The following is a 22,645-nucleotide window of genomic DNA, read 5'->3' on the forward strand; positions in this document are numbered from 1 at the left end:
CGCCGCCGCCACCCCCGGCGCAGGGCGGTCATTGGGCGGCGTGATCGCGCCGCGGTCCCGCGGCCCTGCAGCCGCTGCCGCCGCTGCCAGCAGAGCGCACCCGCCGGGCCGGGCCAGTGGCCATGGCGGGCACCGAGGACTGGCCGGGCCAGCAGCCGGAGCTGGACGAGGACGAAGCAACGTATTGCCGGCGCTGGGGCGCGCAGCACGCCGGGGCCCGCGAGCTGGCCGCGCTCTACTCGCCAGGTAGGACCTTCGCCACCCCCACCTTCACCCGGGCCTGCAGTCACCAGCCCAGGCAGCGGACGGCGACCCCGGGTTCCCAGATCGGAACCCCAGACCCAGGCCCCGATGTAGAACTCCAGCCTCAGCTTCTGTTTGCAAATAGTGCCCCCAAGTCTGGGGACCCCATCCCAGCGCCACTCCAAACCCAAGCCAGATACCCAGCCCCTAGGATTTCTGGATGCCAAGCCTCCCCGTATCAAGGAACTGCAGTAGCAGTTCCGGGGACCACAAAAGAGCTCGCAACGCACTCCCAGATTTGGATCCTAGCCCCGGGGCACCCGCGGTTGCAAAGAGCGCCGTTGGACTTAGGGACGCCCCCAACCCCAGAGCCCAGTACAAGCTGGAGGGAGTTCCTCAGCTACAGGCACCGCCCAGGCCCCCTAAAAGGGGGCACACCCCATCCCAGGTTCCCCAGTTTCGGAATACACGCCCTAGGGCCCTGGGCTAGAAACAGTGATCTCAACCCCTAAATCTAGCACCCAAATGCAGGGGCCTCCAGCTACCCGGAGTCCCAGATGCCCTTCCCCCAAACCCCCATCCTAGTTACAGTTTCAGAGGCTGAAACTACAGACCACTATTCCATCCCGCCCCTCCATCACTCTCTTCACCCACCCCCACCCCCCAACAACTCCCTGCAGGGAGGACCCCTCAGCCCCTCACCTAGTATTCCGGAATTCCCGGTGGGGAGGGCATTGCAAGTTCTCCAGTTTAAATTCCTCCCGACACCAGCCACAACTCTATCCCTTGCCCCTTACCCGTGTGGATATTTTAGCCCCTCCATTGGGACTTAGATATGGATCCCCAATATTCCCCAGACCAGAGCACAACTTGGAGACCCTTGCTCCCATTCGGCCCTCACGCCAAGGCCCCTGGCTTCTTACCACAGTGCCTACCATTTATGCTCCAGCAAACACCAGCCCCCAGCCCCTGCTCAGACTTCCTCCTGAGCCCCAGGAATCCACTTGCCTGGCTCCAAGAAGGCCAAGTGTCCCCAGGCCTTAAAGAAGTGCCTTTGAGGACTCCAGAGTCAGGTGACTGTAAGTTGTCAGAGGCTCCTCTGCTGAACATGGTTATCACCCCAAGCTTTGTTTGTCAGACATTCCGACATCTTAACGTTTGCCACTCTGCACAGCCCTAGCCTGGGGTGGGCACGGGCCCACTACCACCTCTGGCTTGACTGGCCTGGCTGGGCCTATGCACCATCTCTGCCATGATGGGGGCCATTTACATTCTCTTGGCGGATCACCAGAGACCTTTCTGCACCTGTAATACCATGCTCTGCGTGTGATTTTTTTCTGACTTGACTTAGGCACTTGGCCCATGCTGTCATGGTTTCTTCAGCCTTTTCCTTTTCCCCAAACACCCAGCCTATGGACTACCTCCTGCACTTCCTAGGGCAGCCTGAGCTTGGCCTCCTGACTCTGCTACCTGGGTGTGTGACCTGAACCAAGCCATTTTCCTTCTCTCTCTCTCTCTTTTATTAATTTTTTTTAGAGAGAGGGGAAACATCGATTGGTTGCCTCTTTCATGCCCCCAGTTGGGGACCTAGCCCACAATCCCGCCACATGCCCTGAATGAGAATTGAACCAGCAACCTTTCCGTTTTCAGGCTGGCGCTCAATCCACTGAGCCACACCAGCCAGGGTGCCATTTTCCCTCTCTTAAGCCTCTAAAATGGGTACAAGGTACATCTTATTTGTTCTTTAGTGTCATTAGGAATAGGAAATGAGATCATCCACTTTGACTCTGCCTGGCATACAGTAGGCGCTCCCTATTGCTAACCCAATAGTCTGGCCTTTCCTGGGAATCTGGGAGTAAGCTGCCTCACTTCTCTGGTCCTCAGACTCAGCACCTGAGAATGGAGGGTAAGGATTCAAAGGCTCCTCCTTTGGTGCCCAGCCCTGTCCATTCGAGTAAACCCTGCCCGCTTTCAGCCAAATCATGCCTGAGCATTTCGAGCCTCCCATAGGGACCCCATCTCCCCATTTCACCACAATGGTGTCTTTGTCTAGTTCTGGTCTCCCCGAGGGCCCCTCACTCTCTGAAGAATAGCCGTGCTGGGATCTGAGGCTGCAGACGGCCTCCTGGTCACCCAAGCCTGTAGTCAAGGTATAACACCTCCTGACATGGAGCAGAGGTGTGCGGAGTGGAGGGAGGGAACATGGCCACACTAGCTCTCCCAAATGTCATAGGCTTCTTCCCTCTGTCCCTTTCCTGTGTGGCCTTGAGGAAATACCTTGACCTCTCTGGGCCTGACCTATAAAATGAGCAACGAGGCTCACTACATATTAAGCAACTTTGTCCTAATCCCTGTCCTAGGCCCTGGTGGCAAAGTGGTGAACAAGACAAGAAACAATGGGGCTGGCATTTCAGTAAGCCCGATACAGAGGTGAAATACCTCTCTTGCCCAGTAGGACAAATATATAGACAGAGAAGGGGGAAATGAAATATGGGGGGGGGGGGCATTTTAGAGGAGACAGTTAAGGCCTCTCTGAGCAGGTGACATTCAAACAGAGACCTGAAGAGAGGGAGGCACAAAAATATTGGAGGAAGGACTAGTCCAGACCAGGGACACAGCAAGCGCAAGGGCCCTGAGGCAGGAGCGAACCTGGAGTGTCCGCAGAACAGCGAGGAAGCTTGCTGGCTAGAGCTGAGTGAGCGAAGGGAGAACAGGAACGGGTTCTGGGTTGCAGGAGTCGATTCTTTTTCTTTTAAGATTTTGTTTATTTATTTTAGAGAGAGAGGAAGTGAGGGAGAAAGAGAAGAAGAGAAATACTGGTGTGCAAGGGAAACATTGATCAGTTGCCTCTCGCATGCCCCTAACTGGGGACCTGGCCTGCAACCCTGGCATGTGCCCTGACTGGGAATCGAACCAGTGACCTTTTGTTCCATGGGACAATGCCCAACCCACTGAACCATACCAGTCTGGGCAGGACTAGATTCTTGAGATTCCTGGGGCCAGTGGCGGGTTGGCACTGTGACAGATGGCAGCAATAACAAGGCAAAGAAAATTTATTGAGCCCTGTCATGTGCTGGACATTTTCTTCACATGCTCTTATATCATCCTCACTACGATTGTCTGAGGAGCACCTTGGCGTTGACTCCATTTACAGGAAAGGAAGCTGAGACCTCCCGCCACCCCCTCCCCAAACCCTCTGTAGCCTCCTCATGGAGAAGAACGTCTTCTTCCTACACTTGTACCACCTGGTTTGCGCTTGGACCTGTCCTCCCCAGAGGGGAAGTTGGCTAGGCCAGGTATTGCATCCACTTGCTTTTCCTCAAGGGCCAGCGCTTCGCAAGTACCCCGCCCACCTTGACGCCACTTCCTGAGGCTTAGCAAAGAGCAGTGACCTGCCTGAGATCACACAACCAGTGAGTGGTGCCAGAGCCAGAACTCCGATGGCGGGCACTCTAGGTTCCGTGTGCTCAGTCTTCGCTGGGGGAGTGAGCCAGCCCAAGGTGGGCGTGCAGGCAGGGGACGGATGTTCCAGGTCAGCAGAGCAGAGAGAGTGGGCCTCGTGTCTGCTGGGAGCTGGGAGCCACCTGATCAGTGAGGCCTGGGGCGGAGGGAGCCTCAGCCCAATCCCATGGGCCCCAAGGGTCTGGCTGGGCAAGGACCTGCTGGTGCCAGGAGCCAGAGAGTCCCATTGTCTGCCCCGCTCTGGATTTGGGTTTCACAGCAGCAGCCGCCCTGTGCCAGGTGCCGGGATTTGCAAAGGGCCTGGCAGGCTCTGCAGGCCCCCCCTGGCCTTCTGGGCAAGCCCGCAGGTGAGGCAGGTGTCCGCTGAGGCCTGCCCATGGGTATGCCAGTTCTTCGGGTGCCCTGGGCTCCAGCGGTGGATCCTGAGGGGTCTCTGGAGTCAGCTGTTCACCTGCCCCCTGGCTAACTACAGGTGCCCCCTGCCCTGGAGAACACGGGGCTCTTAGCAGAGAGGTAGAGGGGGTCAGGGGCACGGAGCGGAAGTCCTGGCCTGGAGTCCCAGAGCTGAGCCTGGGTTCAGTCCCCGAAATGGGCCTGACTGAAGCCAGAGGTCGGAGGCTGGGGCCCCTTCCCTGGCCAGGCCTGCTCCCTGCCACACTCTGGGCCCAGCTTTCTCTCCGCCTCCCTCAGTCTGTTCTTCCTCCATTTCTCTATCTCTCCTGCCCTCCGGCCATGCATGCTGTTTCTCTCTTATTACGTCTCCCTCTCCCCTCTCTCTCCATCTGCTTTTCTCTTTCTCACCTCTGTCTCTTGTTCTCTGTTCTCTCTCACGTCAGTCTCTCTGTCTCTGTCTGTCCCTTGCCTGCTCCTTACCTCCTATCCACATTTCCTGAGGCCACGGGTCTCCGAGCGGCCAGAGGCCGTCAGAAGGACAGGGTATTCAGAGCTCGTCTGCCTGAATTGGAAGATTTGGGCCTGGCGCCAAGCCCCTGGCGGCAGCCTGCCCCCAGGGAAGCAGAGAGGGCCGAGGCCTGGCCGCCCCTGCCCCGCACAGCCCTCCACAACCGCCGCACACGGTCCGGCCCCCTCCCCAGGGCACCCGGCAGTCACTGCTGTAAGCAGCCCGGACGGGGGGCCCTGGCCAGGCCAGGGCTGGCTCAGGAGAGCAAGGCCCCAGCTCTCTGCCAGCGGCAGCCTGAGCTCTCATGTCCCAGCAAAGCCCTTCGCCTCCCCGGGCCCCAGTCTACCAGTCTGTAAAGTGACAGCATTCAGACCACACGGCCATGCAGGCCCCGCCGGGCTGACCGTCCCTGACGTGGCTTAGGTGACTCTCGGCTGACTTTGGACAGGTCACTTCGTCTTTCCAGGCCTGGTCTCCTCCTCCGAAGGAAGGGGCAGAGGTCCACGGTGCATGGTGAGGGTCAGCTGAGGTTACTCCTGGCATTGTGCCTGGCATGTAGGAGGGACTTAATGAAAATGAAGGCCATGCATTACTGTACATATATTTTTATGGGTCAAAGTTGAGGCCTTCGGTCTGCAGAAGAATCCAGATTCCAGGGCCAAAGAGAGCTGAGACGGGAATACAAGGTCTGCTCGGAGAGAGTCCAGCCACCGTTAATATAACAAGAATGGTTTGCATGACAGTGATGTCACCTGGGAGCCAAGGAGAGCGGACTGGAATGCGCATGTGTGAACAATGACGACTTCACTGTACTAGTCAGTGAGGGCAGTAGATGCCGTTGAGTGACCGTGTGTACTGTGTGACCATCACATTCAAAGTGACTGAGTGAGCAGAGCAAAGAATGTGCACCAAATTTTGCATTAAGCTTGAACATTCCTCTGCGGAAAATATTTGGATGATTCAGGAGGCCGCAGCTCTGGGCAACTGGTGACTGGCAGCTTCATTGCAACAATACATCCGGTCATGCATCACATCTCACGCAGAGTTTTTTGGAGAAACATCAAATCACCCTGGTGACTCAGCCCCCTACAGCCCAGATTTGGCACCCCGCAACTTCTGGCTTTTCCCAAAACTAAAATCACCTTTGAAAGGGGAGAGATTGCAGACCTTCGATGACATTCAGGAAAATACAATGGGGCAGCTGATGGCAATTGAGAGAACTGTGTGAGGTCCCTGGGTGCCTGCTTTGAAGGGGACTGAGGCATCATTGTGCTACATATAATGTTTCTTGTATCTTGTTCAGTCAATGTCTCTACTTTTCATATTACATGGCTGGACACCTTCTGGGCAGACCTCGTATACTCAGATTTCAGGGACTTTCTCCATTCTCCATGGCATGCAGGGAGAGCTGACCAGTCTTTGGAATTAAGACAGCCCCGAACATTCAGGCTATCATGTCTCCCATTTGTGAGTTCAGGATTTTTTTGAAAAAACCCAGCTCTTCATTTTTACTCACTGAGCCTCAGTTTCCTTATCTGGGAAATGGGGTCACACAGTTCCTACCTGGAAGGACTGAGAATTGAATGAGAGACTGTGCCTTGGGCTCAAAAACTCAGATGACCGCAGGGACCTGGCCAGGACTGCCACCAAAGGAGCCACCCAGAATGAGGCCCCCAGCAGTGGAGGGGACCAAGGAGAACTGGGAGCCCCTTGCTCGCTCCCTTCTAATGGGAGTGGCTACTGTTGCTCAGGCCCCAGAGTGGCCAGAGTCCTGTGTTCTCAAGGGAAGTAGGAAATAGAATTGTATGTGACTGTGTGTGTGTAGCTTTTTTTTTTTTTTACCGGAGAGCAAACTATGCCAGAGGTTGTGGGTCTGTGGCACCTCCGATGTGGGATAACCCCAGCACCCCAGCTGTGGTAGGCCTCAGTGGGTGTCACCCATTGTTCCTGGCATTGCGGAATCACCTGTCTCTTACCACCCCCCACAGGCTCCCTTCCCCAGGCTTCCTGCTTCTGCGCCCCAGGCTGGGCCACAAAGAGGAACCAGGCAGGGAAGGCCCTGCAGAGCCAGATCGCGGTGACCTCAGCTGGGGCTACAAGGGTGTGCACAGCCCGCAGGAAGCAACCGAGAAGCAGGAAGCGAGGGGTTCTGGGCCCCCTTCTGCTGCTCTGTGACCCCTGCCGGGGTCCTGGCTCCCCCTGGGCCTCAGTGTCCTCATCCATATGAGGAGGGGCCAAGGGAATGTGACCCTGGGCACATCCCTTCCCCGCTCTGAGTCTCGGACTTTTCTCAGGGCAGCGCCAGGAGAGGGCAGCCGTTCTGAGTCTGGCTCGGGGCGCAGCTTGCTGTTGTGTGACCGGGGAGAGGCCCCTGCTCCCTCTCTGAGCCTCTTTCCCTACCGGGAACAATGACGGGTTTCCTTCTCAAGTGCTTGGGGGGTGGCGCCCAGAGACAAAGCCTGGCAGTTTGTCTCTTAGGATCATCATAGGGAATTTTATTCCACAAGCATTTATTGAGCACCTACTGTGTGCCAGGGACCTGGTGAGCAAACCAGGAACAGTCCTAGGCCTCCCGAATTCACATTTGGGTAGGGGAAGATGAATGTTATACAGACAGTGACAGCCCCACATGATGGACCCCACGTTGGGGGAGCCCGGGGGTCAGAGGAGGAATCATGGGTGGCTTCCTGGAGGCAGAGGTTCCAGGTCGAGATTTGCAAGAGCAGTGCCACAGTCAGCCTGGTGCAGAGGGGTGAAGGAAACAGCACATACAAAGCACTAAAGAGAGGAGAGAACAGATGCAGGAGGAATTTTTCTTTCTTTCCTTTTTTTTTTTTTTTTTTTTTTTTGGTGGAGGAAACATCTTTACATGCCCTGTAAAGATGTTTGATGGTTAATCACTCACAGGGGCCTGCCTGGCTTTTGTTTAGGGTGCTTCTGTCCCAGAATGTGGCCAAGGCCATAAGGGTGATAGGGAGGGACCAAGGACACCAGGACAGGTAAGACCTTCTGGCCACAGTGTCCTGGTCTGTAGCTGACTAGCCAGGTGGCCTTGGGTTGCTTCCTTGGGACCACTCTGGCCCTCACATTTCTCATTTGCAAAATAGCATCCCCTCAGCTGGTTCCTGGCACACAGTAACTGCTCAGTAGATATAAACACTAATGGTAAGAAAATTATTGTCATTAAGGGTCTTTCATGCCCTTGGGACCAGCTGCCTGGGAAAACAATTTTCATAGGGGCCCTGTCACCCATTCTGTGTCACCCACGTGGGGTTTTTTTTGTTTGTTTTTTGTATAAACGGCTGCTGTTTGCACTTACCAATACGTCCTGGATATTGTAATGCGTGCACACCCTGGCTTTTTGCTAGCTACGGAGATCCCGTGGACCGCGTTCATTTGGCTGATCCCCCAGGCCATGGACACAAGTTGTTTCAGTGATTTGACACCTCAAACAAAGCTGCGCTGAGTCTCAGCTTGTCCAGGCTCGTGTGCCTATTAAAAATAATGTGGCAACATTTAAAGGGAAGATTTCACTCCCACGTCCCGATTCTTGGCTGCGATTGAGAATTAGAAGCTGCCCTGCACGCTCACCTCTCCCCTCCCTCCCCACAGGCAAGCGCTTCCAGGAGTGGTGCTGCGTGGTGCTGTGCTTCAGCCTCGTGGCCTACAACCTGGTCCACCTCCTGCTGCTGGCCCGCTGGGAGCACACGCCCCTCGTAATGCTGGGTGTCGGTGAGTGCCCGTGGCTCTGCCCCCTGCCTCTGTTTCCACGGGGGCCAGGGGCGCACCTAGAGTCTGTGACCCTCTGCTGGCGACTTGTATGCATGTACACGTGTGTGGATGTGTGTGCCTATGTGTGTGTACCAGTGCAGTACGTGCTGCGGGAACTCAGCCTCTCATCTCAGTCAGTGGCATCCGTGTCCTTCCTGTCCCTGGGGCCAAAAACCTGAGGGTCATCCTCGAAGCATCGGCTGACGTTCTTGGCTCCACCTTCAAACTGCATCCAGAACCCAACCGTTACTCTTTCCCTCCACCGCCCCACCCTGGCCCAGCCACTGTCCTCACCCCACCAGACTCGGGGTGGAGCCTCCTCCCTGGTCTCCCCACTTCCACCTTCGCCTGCATTCTCCACACACAGCCAGAGGGATCCTGTTAGAACCTCAGTCAGGTCAGGCCACTCCCCCCGCCCCCAGCCCCCCCCGTATGCTTAGAAGGAAACACCAGCTCCTCAGCATAGCCCGGCCCCCGCTCCTCCTCGGACCTCCTCTCCCTCCACGCTTCTCTGGCTCACCCAGCCCCCGCCACACTGGCCTCCTCACTGAGCCTGTGCTGGACCCGCTCCTAACCCAGGGCCTCAGCACGAGCTTTCCCCTGTGCCCGGAGCACTTCCTGTAGGTACCTGCGTGGCTCACTACCTCGTGCCGTTCTCTGGTCAGAGGTCACCTCCCCTGGGAGGCGCCCCGCCCCCAGTTATCCCTAAAAATGGCAGCCCTGTCATACTCTCTCCCCCCACCCTATTTTTATACAATATATTTCGTTATCTGTTTATTATATGTTTCCTCTATCAAAGGTCAGCTTCCTAAGAGTACAGATTTCTGTCTGTTCACTGCTGCATCCCCAGCCCCAAGCACAAGGCCTGATGCACAGTAGGTGCACGAAAACTATGTATTGAGTGAATGCATGAAGGAGCACACTGCAACTCATCAGTGCCTTCCGAGCGGTTTCCCCGGTCAGTCCTCCCCGATCCACAGCCTGGGGGGCAGGTGCCACAGTTACCTCGTTATTTTTCAGATGAGGAAACTGAGGCTCGGAGAAGGGCCTGGCTCAGAGTCCCATCTCAAGCCGGAAGCACAACATGCTTATTCGTTCACTGTCTCCACTCCTAGCGTTCAGCTCCCACACTCTCATTAAAAGCATTCTGGCCGCTTAAGCCAGTGGTGCTCAGGCCAGCTGATAAGCCATCTGGGTCTGGGGTGGGGGTGGGCACGTGCTAGGGGGCCAGCTGGAGGGGAGGGGGCTGAGCCCATCCAGTGCTGGGGAGCCCGGGCCCCGCCCACAGGAGCCAGACACGCCCCCTCCGCCCAGGGGTGAGAGGGGCCTGCACTGCCAGCCTCTCATTCAAGGGCAGTAATGCAGACAGTGTGGGCCTCCAGCCCCGCCTGGGGTGGTTCACGCAGCACACACCTGGGCCCCTGCAGACCCGGGTTCAGTCCCAGCCCCACCTCGTCTTGGCTGTGTGGCCCTGGGCAAGTGTCACTGCATCTCCGAGCCTCATTTTCCACATCTTTTAAGTGGAACCGCTCACGGTGCCTGCCTCCTGGGGCTAGCGCGAGGGCAGAATGCAGGTGTGCGTGGTGCTGAGGGGACCCGTGACCGAGGAGAGGCCGGGAGGGGTCACCATCCAGCATACCACTCACCGGGGCCGGGGCCTTCTGCCTCGGTGGTCAGTGGATATTCCCTGAGCACCTACTGTGTGCCAGGCCCCAGGCTGGGCACTTTTAACTCTTGGCAACCTAGTGAGAAGGTTCTGACCACTGTCCTCTGAGTGGCCAGGCGACTTGCCCCTTGGCCCACCCCACCCTCTCCCTCCGCCCGGGCAGCAGCAGAGCCTGGGGTCAAATTTTCTTTCAGACCTGCCCGGCTCTCCAAGCTATCACTGGGAGGAGACAGTAGGCAGCGGGCCCAGCCGGGGCAAAGGATTGGCAGCCCCTGGGCCTAGGCGTGTGCTGTGTGAGCCGGCACAGCGAACATCCCAGGCAGGCCGCCATCCCTTCCCTGGCTGGGACCAGGCAGCTTCCGGCCCTGGGCGCAGGGGACCTCTGACAGGCCAGCGCCTCTGATGTCAGTTCCCCAATCTCGTACCTTTGCCTCCGGGCTGATAAGAGCAGACAGTCCCCTGATAGCAGTGTTGACACAGTCCCTAATCAGACTAAGTAGCTGCGCTGATTTGTGTGTTAGCACGCGGAAGGCAAGGGCACGGTGCCAGCCTGTGCACCCCCGCCCCCCCGCCAGCGTGATCTCCCCAGAGGTCCCGGCGCCTCTGCAAGGCCTGTGAAATCAGGGCAGGCAGAGGCGTGAAGGCGCGCGGTTAATAAACGCAGACAGGTGGCGCAGTGCCACGTGATCGAGATAAGGGCGTGCGCTGGGAAGACGGGAGAGGTCAGGGGAGGTTTCTCTGTACAAGTGGCTGGTGTAGAGGGCAGGGAGGGCGCCTGGCAGACACTTCTGGGAGGGGTAGTCCGGGCAGCAGGAGCAGCACGTGCAAAGGCCCTGAGGCTGCTGTGTGTGCACAGGGATTCTGGGAATAGAAAGGAGGCCAGAGTTTTTATTCCAAAGGTCATGTGGGGCTTGTGAGTTGGCCCTTGAACAAGAGAGTAGGAGTTTTGGTGACCAGTCAGGTGGGGCGTCTCCATGTGATCTGAGCAGGAAGCCAGGGTTTGGCCCAGGACCCCATGGGCCAGCCCTCAGCAGTGTCTGCTCTGTCTCACGTCTCCACCCCAGGCCGTGAGTTGGGCAGGGACGAAGAAATCCCCACTGGGTGACCTGTAAGGAAGTGGGGCCCCCCCGCCCAAGCAGCCCAGGGATTGTTTCCGGGCCACCCGGTGAGTCAGGGCAGCCTGGAGTGAGTCATCCTCCATTCCCTACCCCGCCCCAGTGTCCTGCAGACCGGGAGGCAGTCCGGCGGAAGCAGTCCCCAGGGTGAGCCATCCGCCGGCCACCACCACCGGCTAGGACAAAGAAGCTTCTGTGTGCCCGCCTCTGCCACCGCTGTCCCCATTAAAGCAGCCTCCAGCAGCAGGCCTGGAGTCTAGAAAACAGCCTGGGGCCCGGGGGGGTCCCCAGAGCCGTCTCCTCCCCGAAGGAGGGGAGAGCGCATTCTCCCCCAGAGTAGTGCCTGACCTCTGTCCAAGCGAACACCTCCCCCTGCTTGGCAGCCTGCAAAGGCTGGGTGCTGGCCCTTTAACAGGCGACGAGACCGAGAGGCTCTGAGAGGAGTAGCACTGACACTGCTTGCTACAGCTACCTTTGGGGAGCCCTCGCTGTGCCCCGGGGACCGTGCCTAGCACTTCACCCGCACTAGCCTACCTTATCACTAACTTGCTTTTAGTCGGGTGAAGTGAGTCCTGTTAAAATTCGCACTTCCCAAACGTGAAGGCTCGGTGTCGTCCCAAACACCTCACGTCTCTGGCCACACGTGCTCGGAGCCCTGACCCTCCAGCCGCTGTGGGGCCGTGGCCGGTCCTTACCCCCTGCGTCTCATTTCCTCCTCCGTCGGGATGTGGTGGGGCCCATTCCAGGGGACATGAAGTGAGGTGACGCGCAGTTTTGCAGACATTATTTTTGGAACAGATTTACAGAAAGCGAGCAGATAGTACAGACAGCTCCCGGGCGCCCCTGCCCCCAGTCTCACCTGTGACTGGCATCCCACGTCCTGCATCTGTATCGTGCATCGGCTGTGATCGGTGTCCCAGTATGGATGCGTTATTGTGAACCGAAGTCCAAGGTGCGTCCGGTGTGCCGTGGTTCTACCTGGTGTCCTCTCCCTGTTCCAGGATCCCACTCGGGACTCCCCATCCCGTTTGGCTGTCGTGTCCTGTAGGCTCCCCTTGGCTGGGACCGGTTCTCATGTTTTCCTTGTTTTCGGTGACCTTGACAGTTCTGAGGGGGGCGGGCATTTCACTACACACCCCTGTGCTGTGGTGCGGGGCTCTCCTTAGACTGGGGTGCATGTTCTGCAGAGGAAGAGCTCAGAGGGGAAGGGTCGTTGTCATCACATCCTAGCAAGGGTGCGTACTGCCGGTGTGACCCTCCAGCCCAGGCGGCGTTCACCAGCTTTCTCCACAGCAAAGCTACCCGCCTCCCCCTTCCATCCTGCACGCTCTGTGGAAGGCACTGAGCGCGCAGCCCTCATGTAAGATGTGGGGAGCTGTGGCCCCTATTGGTGCACTTCTCAACACCTTCTGCATAGGATCAGACTGGCAGGAAGTGCTCTATTGTTGACCAATACCACAAATGTCGTTTCTTCTAATACAGATGCTCCTTGATTTAGGATGGGGTTTCATCCTGGTAAAATATTGGAAGCCAAAAATGCATTTAGTACGCCTAACCTGCTGAGCACCATAGCTCAGCCTGGCCATCCTGAAACGAGCTCAGAACAGTTACATTAGCCCACAGCTGGGCGACGCCAGCGCACAAAGCTCATTTTATAATACACGGTGAAATACCATGCGTAATTTATTATGTGTATTGCTCTCGTGCCATCATAAAGTTGAAAAGTCATAGGTTGAACCATTGTAAGTCGGGGACCATCTGCATTGCTTCTATGACTATTTCTGTCTTCTGTGAGGATTAAATGCTCAGGGTGGTTAGGGAGATAAGATGTGTAACCGGTTTAGGACTGGCCTCCGTGCAGTGCAGGGATTAAAAGAGATAAAGCATTTAAGGTGCTTACTCAGGGCCTGGTACCTGAAGTGCCCAATAAATGTCAAGGGGAAAAACTAATTTGCCCTGGCTGGTGTGGCTCAGCAATGGAGCACCAGCCTGCGAACCAAGAAATCACCTGTTCCAGTCCCAGTCGGGGCAGGTGCCTGGGCTGCGGGCAAGGTCCCCGGTGGGGGCGTGTGAGAGGCAGCCAGTCGGTGTGTGTCTCACACATCAGTGTTTCTCTCCCTCTCTTTCTCTCTCCCGTCCCCTCTCTCCAAAAATAAATAAGTAACATCTTAAAAATAAACTAAACTAAATAGACAAATAGCTGACATCTTGACCCAAAGGAGACGAGGGCGTCTGTCTGCACACGGGCGGGTACATGAGCGCTTTCCCGGAAGGAAGGCGAGTCAGCACAGCCCCACCCTAACGCCACCCAGGTGTCCAGCTGCGGAACGGATAAACATGCTGTGGTGCCTCCAGACTTCGGAACACAGCTCAGCCATAACGATGGTGAAGCTGCTGCTACGTCAGCTACACGGGCGACTCCAGAAGCACTATGCCAATGACAGAAGCTAGAGCCAGGAGAGCACATACCGTATTTACGTGACGTCCCAGAACAGGCAGAACCGGTCTAGGATAAGCAGCAGATCAGTGGTTGCGTGGAACAGGGGTGAGAGAGAGGAACGTGAAGGGGCACCAGGTCACCCCCTGGGGGGCCGCCTTTGCGTGTGGGCAGCATGTAGAGGCACTGCCAGAGCGGCCGGGATGGAGCCCCAGAGGCCCCTCGGTGCCGGGGGAGGCTCCACCCCGGCCGCTCTGCAAGGGAAGATGCTGAGGCCCCGAGGGTAGGAGAGCCACGGGGGAGCAAGAGAGGAGGCCCCCGAGCCTTGATCTGGATTCACCCTAAATCTTGGCCGCCTCTCCTCTTGTCCCACCCCCAGGAGACACAAAGTAGGGTGTGCAGAGCCCCCTGCACTGGGCCATGGGAGCTCTGTCAATGCCCCTGGACCGACTGAGGTGCAGTCTAGGGGCATGAAGGGTACTGGTGTTAGAGGCAGGCAGGCCTGCCTTCTCCCATCCCACAGCTGCCACTTCCATGCCACAGAACAGTGTGGGAGGTGGTGTCAACTTCTCAGAGCCCCTTTCCTCACCCAAGAAGTGGGGATAAGAAATGGCACCATCTCAGGCGGTGACAGGTGCCGTGAGAGAAATTCAGCACAGAGATGTGACCAGGAGCACCTGACTGAGGGGAGAGGCTGGCTTTCCCCAGGAGGGGTTGGGTGATGTTGGCCCCGAACTAGAAGGCTGAGGGGGGGCCAGCCACTCGGAGAGCCTCAGGGAGGGACGGGGTGCCAGCGGGGGTGGGGGGGGCGGAGCAAGTGCAGCAGCCCTGGCTCCCTCCTGCGTGACCTCCCACACCCTCTTAGCCTGAGTCCACCCGCCCAGTGTTGTCGCTGGGGAGGAGGCCTGCCCGGCCCTGGGCGGGGCCCTGGGTACACAGGCCCAGAGGGCCCCACTTGGGCAGTGTCACCCTACGGCTTGTCCTTCGGCTTCCGCGTTCCAGGAGGTGGTGCTTGTCCTCACCTGCCCACCTGTCCTTGGCCCCAGGAACTTGCAGGTGCCTGCACAGAGCCGCATCTCCCCTGCCCCTGCCGTCTGTTCCATGTTTGGCACCCATGGGGTGGAGGTGCCAGGGCCCCCGGGAAGTCTTCATTCACGGCCGCCCCTTCACGTGGGCTCAAGCATCAGAACTGCCTGTCCGCAGCGACCTGCACACCCTCTCTTGCCCCCTCGCTCGTGACCCCCACTCCCCAGGGAGGCCCCTGGGGACTTTGCTGCAGCCTTCGAGGTGCCCCAGGGCCCTGGTCAGTCACCGAGGGGCTGAGGGCCCTAGCACAGAACTCAGGGAACCTTTCAGTGGCCTAGCTGGGCCTCGAACGACACGTTCACACAGAGAAACTGCGTCTGGGGAGGGGGCGGGAAAGGGCCTGCCTGAAGTCACGTGACCCAGTGGGCTACACTTAAGGTCGCTGAAATCTGCATTTGTTCCCTGCCACGTTTTACAGCATTTCCCGCCTCGTGTCTCTCTGCCCAGGGACAGGGAGCTCGCGTCTGGTGCGTGTCTGGCTCCAGAGCCGTGGCACACAGCACAGGCTCCGAACCCCAGACGGCCAGGCCACTTGCAGACTGAATGACAGGGTTACAGTTACAATGAGTACTAAGGACTCACTGTGCACCGAGCACTGTGCTTAGTGTTTACATCAGTCGTTCGCCGAGTATTTACCGAGCCCCTGACGTCCAAGGTGACGGGAGACAGGAGATGGGGATGCTGGAAGGTGACAGTGGTCCAGTTTTAGAGCAGGTGTGCCTGGAGGACTTTGAGTAAAGACCTGAAGGAAGCGAAGGAGTGAGCTGTGTCACCTCTGGGGCAAGAATGGTCCGGGCAGAGGGAAAAGCAAATGCGAAGGCCCCGAGACACGCAAGGGAGCGCACCCTTCAGTAGGCTGAGATGCGGCGAGAGGGCAGCGTGGTGGGGGGCGGCCCGGGGGTGTTCCTTTGGAAGGTGGTCGCCTCTCCGCCTCGGTTTCCCCGTGTGTACGAGGTGATGGTGCCTCCCGCTGTGCTACATTTGGACCCCGAGGCAGGTCCGCTTGCCACCTGTGCCACCTCGGTCTAGTTACTGCTCTTCTCCAAACCTGTGTCCTTCCCTGTAAAGTGAGAATAAAAAGGGACCAACTTCAAACAGGTTATGAGAATCTATTGAACTCAAGCTTGTGAAGCACCTGCGTCTGACACTGAACGTGCTCAATAAATGGTAGCTGCTATATTTTTTAATCATCGTCATTCCCATCCATCTGGAAGCATCTTGGGCACAGAGAGGTTAAGTAACATGCCCAGCATCACACAGCTAGTGAACGACAGCTGGAATTTAAGTCCAGATCTAACAGCTCTTAACCTCTGTGTCATACTGAACCCTCAAGCGAATGGTGCTGGGGTCTCTAAAGGGACCCCACTCCAGTTCTGAGCCAGTTGGGAACAAAGACAAGGAAAAGGCTGCTGGATGCCAAATAATCACATTTCTTGTTGATCAGAGCTAGGTAGGATTGGGGAGCATGGCGTCTGTCTGCAGCTAAGGAACTTTCTCGACACCAAACCCCAGAAGGACAATGCCGCCTAGTCACTGGCAACGCTACAGCAGAGTGGGCTTCCCTACAAAGGACTTCTGGGGGCCAGAGCTGGGGACAGTCAGTCCCTAACAGGGAGCTGTGGAGCTGATCTGAGCATGCCCAGTTTACTCTCTCCAGTCCCTGCGTCTCCCCTGGGGCAGAACAAGTGAAGGGACAGATTCAGACTGAGGCCAGCAGTGTTATGCCTGAGGCTCCATTCACAGACAAGTGTCCCAAGTAGAGGAGGAACAGCCTTTCCCCTGACTAATGAGTGAATGAGCAAGCAAACCACCGAGTGAGTGAATGTGCAACTCCCCGGTTTGGGGTGGGCGGGCAGGGAGATGCCCCTCATGTGTCCCCGCCCCCCTGGCCCACCACTCACCCTGTTCCTGTGCACAGTTGCAGGGGCTCTCATCGCTGACTTCCTGTCTGGCCTGGTGCACTGGGGAGCCGACACGTGGGGTTCCGTGGAGCTGCCCATCGTGGGGAAGGTACGTGTGTATCTGGACCCAGCCTAGCCTGTGTCCTCTGGAAGGGGGTCGGGCTCTCTGATGTCTGAGCCTCTGTTTCCCCGTCTGGAAGATGGAAACCACCCTCCCCACCTGCCCTGTGTGCCCCTCCTCCAGGACTAGAACGGGACTCCCTTGGGATTTTTGGAGAGCTTTGATATGTGCCCGCCTCCCCAGAACCCTTTGACTTTAGGGCCACTTCTTCTTCTCCTTTGCCTGCCCTGCTGTGGCTCACTTGTTTGTTTTTGTCGAACTTGATCTTCTACCAGTCAGACCTTTCTGGCTGTAAGTTATAGAAAGTCCAGTACAAACTGGCTGATGACAAGCAAAGGTACTGATTCGTGTACTGAGAATTTCAGGAGCAGAGCCTGGAAGTTAAGGCATGGCTGGGTCCTGCAGGACAGACAGACCATCCATATTCTTCTCGGTCTCTCTCTGCCTTCCTCTGTGTTGGCTTCACTCTCACGTAGGTTTTCCCCCTGGTAAGACAGCCCTGCTGGCTTCCAGCTTCCTAGAAGTTCATCCTCCCAGCTCAGCAGCCACCCCCAGGGGGAGGAGCACCTCCGTTCCCAGAGTTACAGCCAAAATCCTAAGGCTCACTCCCATTGGTCCAGCGTGGATCACATGCCCATCCCTCAGCCAGTCACTGGCCAGAAGGAAGCTCTGATTGGCCAAGCTGGGGTCACATGCTCACTCTTAACCAGGGAATGGTGGGGTTAGCCCCATCAGAATAATTCTAGGAGAAGAGGAGGAGGAGGAGGGGATTACCAGAAAGAAGGACTTAGATGCTGGGAAGAAGCCAAGGGCCCTGCCTGTCACTGTGAGGGCCTCCTCAGCTGTCTCCGGGTGGGAAAGAAGGGCAGAGATGGTCTCCAGGACTCCTCACAGCCCAGGTGGGGAGACTGAGGCCCAGAGGGGGGCAGGACCAGCCCGAGGTCCCCGCCGGGTCCTTTCGGCCTGTCTTCCGCTGGAGCTGCTAGACCTAGACACCGAAGGCTGGGTGGGGTCTGTACCCGTGGCGTGATGGGATGCCCCAGCACCTCAAAGCCCGGGAGTGAGCTGGGGTGCAGTGTGTGCAGGCTGCTGTGGGGAGGGGCCGGCCGGCCACCGTGGGCCTGGTGGCTGGAGCCATGCGCCCTCTCATCTCCTCTCCCCCCCACCCCCCGCCCCGTCCTACCCAGGCTTTCATCCGACCGTTCCGGGAGCACCACATCGACCCGACGGCCATCACGCGTCACGACTTCATCGAGACCAATGGGGACAACTGCCTGGTGACACTGCTGCCACTGCTGCACATGGCCTACACGTTCCGCACCCAGAGCCCCGGTGAGCGTGCCCGCTGGGGCCGGGCCCCCGTGAGCCCCCTGGGGCTCCTGTGTGTGTTTCGCCCCTCACAAGGTCATGAAACTATTTTTGGCAACCTTCGTGTAGAATTGGGGTATTTGATGCAAAGCTCTGTGTTCCCAGCTTCTCTCACACAATTCAACCTGGTCGCCCCGGGTGCTTGCTCGCACTGGGCTTCTCCGCTGGACTGGAGCGGAGCTGCGGCTGCCGCCTCAGACAGGGCGAGTCCACGCTCCCCGGTTCGCCGCAGTCCCACACTCCCGGCCGTCCTGCACGCCGCCCCCCTTGCTCGTTTGTATATCGCCTGCCCGGCCCTGCGAGCTCCTGGTTTTGCCGCACTGGCTTCGTGGACAGAGTATCAGCTGCGAACTCAGACAGCCCTGGGTTCAGATCTCTGTCCTACCTATTTTAGAGCGGGAACATGTCCCAAAGCAAGTGCCTTCGCCTCCCTGCGCCTTGTCTGCCAGGTGGGGGAATGAGCCCTTCCTCTTCCCGGTCCTGTTCTGACAACTCGACACCTCGTTGGTGCTCAGAGCAACCTCCCATGGGTGGATGTGATGGGTGCCTGTGCTGCAGTGGGAGCCGCGGTGTCCCACCCACATCCTCTTCCCAAGAAGTGGAGCCCTCCCCTGGCCTGGCCACTGGGAGTGATGGCCCCCAGCGGCCGCTTCTGAGAACTGCTAGGGCAGGTCCCATCTCTCCCCTGGAGATAAGCCCCAAGCCAGTCACAGGAACCACCTACAAAAGGCCGGCCCCCTCCTGTCTGAGTGGGACCGGCTCCCTCGAGGATCGGGCTAAGGCAAGACTCCCCCTACCCCATCTTTGCTTAGTGCTGCCCCTGTCCTGCCTCCGTCACTCCCCCGATAAATCACATGCACCCGAATCCTTGTCTCAGGGTGCTTCTAGGGGACCTAGACGAAGACTTACTCCCATTGTATTGATGAGGAAGCTAAGACGTCAAGAGGCAGTTGCTGACCCAGACTCCTACAGCCAGGAAACGTCACAGCAGGGATCTGAACCCAGTGCTGCGACTCCTCTAGAGCCCATGTTCTTAACTAGTACTCGTGCTTACTGAGCAGGAGTGTCCGCCACTGAGCAGAAGGGAGTCTGAGCTTGCCCGAGGCCATGTGGGAGGCTGGCACCCGGGTGCTAGCCTGGGATGGGAGCTGCCCCGGGCAGGTGGTAAAAGCCAGGCTGGGGGTCAGTCCCCACCCCGTGTGACAATTGTGTGGGCCCTGTGGGTACCCACCCTCTCCCCGCCCTGCAGAAGCCCTGGAGCAGCTGTACCCCTGGGAGTGCTTCATCTTCTGCCTGATCATCTTCTGCACCTTCACTAACCAGATCCACAAGTGGTCCCACACGTACTTCGGGCTGCCACGCTGGGTCACCCTCCTGCAGGACTGGCATGTCATCCTGCCACGTAAGCACCACCGCATCCACCACGTCTCTCCCCACGAGACCTACTTCTGCATCACCACAGGTGCGGCTGTAGGGCGGCCTGGAGTAGGCCACCCCCACCCCTCAGGGTCACTCCATCCTCCGGGTCAGAAGGGCACAGGTCACAGTGGGAGGTCACACAGTCCTCGCCCTGGGGGAACGTTCTCTCAGAACACATTAATTGAGGACCTGCTATGTGCCAGGCGCTCTGCTAGGTGCTAAGGACACAGCTGTAAACAAGACAGAACCCCCCCCCCAGCCTCATGGAGTTGTAATTCCAACGACCCATCTACCTAGGGAATATTTATTAAGCACCTACTATGTGCCGGGCACTGCTCTGGACGTAGGACACAGCACTGAACAAAACAGTAAGAGTCCTGCCTTCCAGGCATTTACATTCTAATGGGGTGTTCCAGACAAGAAGCACTGCATCTGACAGCGCTAACTGCTGTGGAGGAAAGTAAAGCAGGGGGTGGGGGAAGGAAATGGGGAGCTTCGCCTGTTGAACAGGGCGGTCCAGGGACGGTCTCACGGAGCAGGTGGCATCTGAGCTGAGGGAGAAAGTCCCAGATCTGAAAGAAGAGCGCTGCAGGCAGCGGGAGCGGCGGGTGGGTGCAGAGGCCCTGAGGGGGGGGCACGCGCATTTGTTCACAGGGCAGCAAGGGGGCCGGTGTGGCTGGAGGGGAGGGCTCGAGGGCAGAGCCTCGAGAAAGGTGACCAAGTCCGGGTCTGAGAAACCCTGTGCGGGGGGAGGACGAAGCAGGGTGGAGGGCAGAGAGTGGCTGTTCCTAGATGGGGTCAGAAAGCTGGAGTACGTGTAGGAGGGACCTTGCAGATACGTGGGGAAGGACCGGGCCAAGCAGGGGGACACCAAGTACAAATGTCCTGAGGCAGAGAGATGCCCGGAGTCTGACTGAGGAACAGCAAGGAGGCACGCACATACGCCATTGGTACTGGGCCAGTGCCGGAGAGGTCAGGTGCGCAGGTTTGCCAGGACCAGCTGGGTGTCTTTCAAGGTTAAGTACATAAACCGCTATCAAGTTAGGCCAACTCAGGTTCACCTGTCATCTCCTCCCTCCACGTGTGCCTGTAGAAGACTCCGGCCTCCCCGGGTGGCGTGTTTCTCGTCCACAAAATGGGGCTGCAGCCACTTCCTGCACATCCACCTTTGTTTGCAGGGCTAGGCTGGGGATGGCACAGGGCAGGTGCAAAGTGCTTAGCACATAGTAGGTACTCCATAAGCTACTGGGGTTTTGTTTGTGGGGGGGACTGTTTTGCTTTTCTGAAGGCAGAACTGAGAGCCACAAAAAAGTATTTTTTTTTGCATATCCTAAAGTCATGGTCTTTGAGAGCGGGTGCGGGGGCTAGAATCGAGGCTGCGTAGGTGTTCAGTTAACTGCTCGGCCCCGCCTGGGGCCCGTCTCGGGTTGGCCACCTACCACCCGGGAAACTCTCTTCTGGGCCTCAGTCAGTCTCCTCCTGTGGAAAAGGGGGCTGGTGACAGTGTCTGCCTGGTTTGGATGGGAAACTACTACAGATGTGAAATAAGGTTGTGAGCAATGTGTGTTGAGCACCTACTGTGTGCTAGGCACCATTCGAGGCACTTGGGCATTAACAGTGAAAGAACATGAGGTTCTACTGTTCAGAGCTGACATTCTAGTTGGGGGTTGGGGAGAAAAAAACAATTAAAAAACAGGAAAGTGCTGACTTAATGACAATAGTTACATTATCATAATGGCTATAAAGAAATAAAAGATGGGGCCGTGACAGGCATGGAGTATAGTTTAAGTGGTGGTCAGGGAAGGCTTCCTGGGAGAGGTGGCATTTGAACCAAGTGCTAGAAAACAGCCACCATACCTAGCATACAGTGCGTGCTCAGTAAGAAAGTGAACGAGAGAGGGTATGAGGGCTTCTCTGAGCAGCCCCTGAGCCCACTGGTGGGTGGCCCCCCTCCCGGATTCTTCCTTTGATCACTCCTTGCACCCTCCCCTCTGCACACCCCCTCCCTGTAGTTTCTGCCCCGGGCAGGATCGGCTCTCCCCTGTGTCCCCCCAACCGCTGCTCTCCCATTCACCCCCGGCGCCCTGTTTCCACTGCAGGCTGGCTCAACTACCCTCTGGAGAGAGTGGGCTTCTGGCGCCGCCTGGAGGACCTCATCCAGGGCCTGACGGGTGAGAAGCCTCGGGCAGATGACATGAAATGGGCCCAGAAGATCAAATAACTCCTCCAGCCTGCTGCCTTGTTGCCAACCTTCCCCGGCCTCCCCAAACCGAAGCCATCTGCCAAATTCCAGCCTTCCTCGCGCTGGCCCCTCCAGGTGGAGAGGATGCCTCCTGGGCTGGGCCTGGGCACCCCCGGCCCACCCTTTGTGACACAGAATACTTGAGCCACTGATTTTTAATTTCCTTTTTTTTTTCCCCCGTTTTCTTTCCTCGGCCCCTCCCTAGCTACCTGAGCTGCTCTGTCTGCCAAGCCTGACTCTGCAGAAAAAGGAGCCCCTTGGGTGGAGCGGACGCTTGCCCCCACTCCCTACACTGCAGCCTCCCCCAGCCCCTCTGGGCAGCCCCCCTGGGCGGCCCTTCGGCACGGCTGGCCTTGGGGCGACTGAGTTGTCTTACTGTCCCTCTCTGTCTGCCCGCGGTGGTCTGGGAGCCCCCAGGCACACCCAAGTGTCCCTGGAGCTCCCCTGCCGTAGCTCTGCACACTGACCCCAAAGGCCTTGGTGGACAGCCGCGGCCCGGCCTGTCCATTCACGGATGGCCAAGTGCGGCAAGGGTCTGCGGGCAGGCGGCCAGAAGAGGCCAGAATCCCCTCCCCAAGTCTGGACCCTCCCCTCCCCTCCCCCATCAGCCCACGTGGTTCCAGCCGAGCGGATGTTTCTAAGCGAATGAAGGATGACTTCACAGGGCGCGGCCGGCAGTGGGTCTCAGTCACTTGTAAGGGGACACAGTGCTCTTGCGGCCGGGGTCTGTCAGGGAAGGAAGAGTGGGGCTTTTCTCGTTTTGGTTTGTTTTTTTTTTTTTTAAAGGTGCTTGCTTGTTTAATGTAAATAATAGAAAGCCTTAATATCTTTTCTGTAACATGGAGTAATATTTTAATGTCATGTTTTGGATGTACATAATATATTTATAACAAAGCAGCAAGAGTCTACTTAA

The 22,645-nt window shown here is 57.6% G+C and overlaps 1 protein-coding gene across 2 annotated transcripts; it reads left to right on the top strand.

Moving 5' to 3' along the window:
* The first annotated feature begins 19 nt into the window (after positions 1–19).
* LOC123814734 (plasmanylethanolamine desaturase) lies at positions 20–22,645 on the top strand. 2 transcript variants are annotated; one of them, XM_045832666.1, is made up of 6 exons: positions 20–246; positions 8,219–8,338; positions 16,600–16,691; positions 17,891–18,035; positions 19,321–19,473; positions 21,590–22,645. In XM_045832666.1, the coding sequence occupies exons 1-6, from the start codon at positions 123–125 to the stop codon at positions 21,709–21,711; spliced, it is 756 nt and encodes a 251-aa protein (XP_045688622.1). In that variant the 5' UTR covers positions 20–122; the 3' UTR covers positions 21,712–22,645. The 2 variants fall into 2 exon arrangements, with proteins under 2 accessions (XP_045688622.1, XP_045688621.1); XM_045832665.1 differs by having other exon boundaries at positions 21–246; positions 19,321–19,533.

The sequence above is a fragment of the Phyllostomus hastatus genome, unplaced genomic scaffold (genome assembly GCF_019186645.2).
Source record: "Phyllostomus hastatus isolate PE091 unplaced genomic scaffold, TTU_PhHast_1.1 phas_contig_17, whole genome shotgun sequence".
NCBI lineage: Eukaryota > Metazoa > Chordata > Mammalia > Chiroptera > Phyllostomidae > Phyllostomus > Phyllostomus hastatus.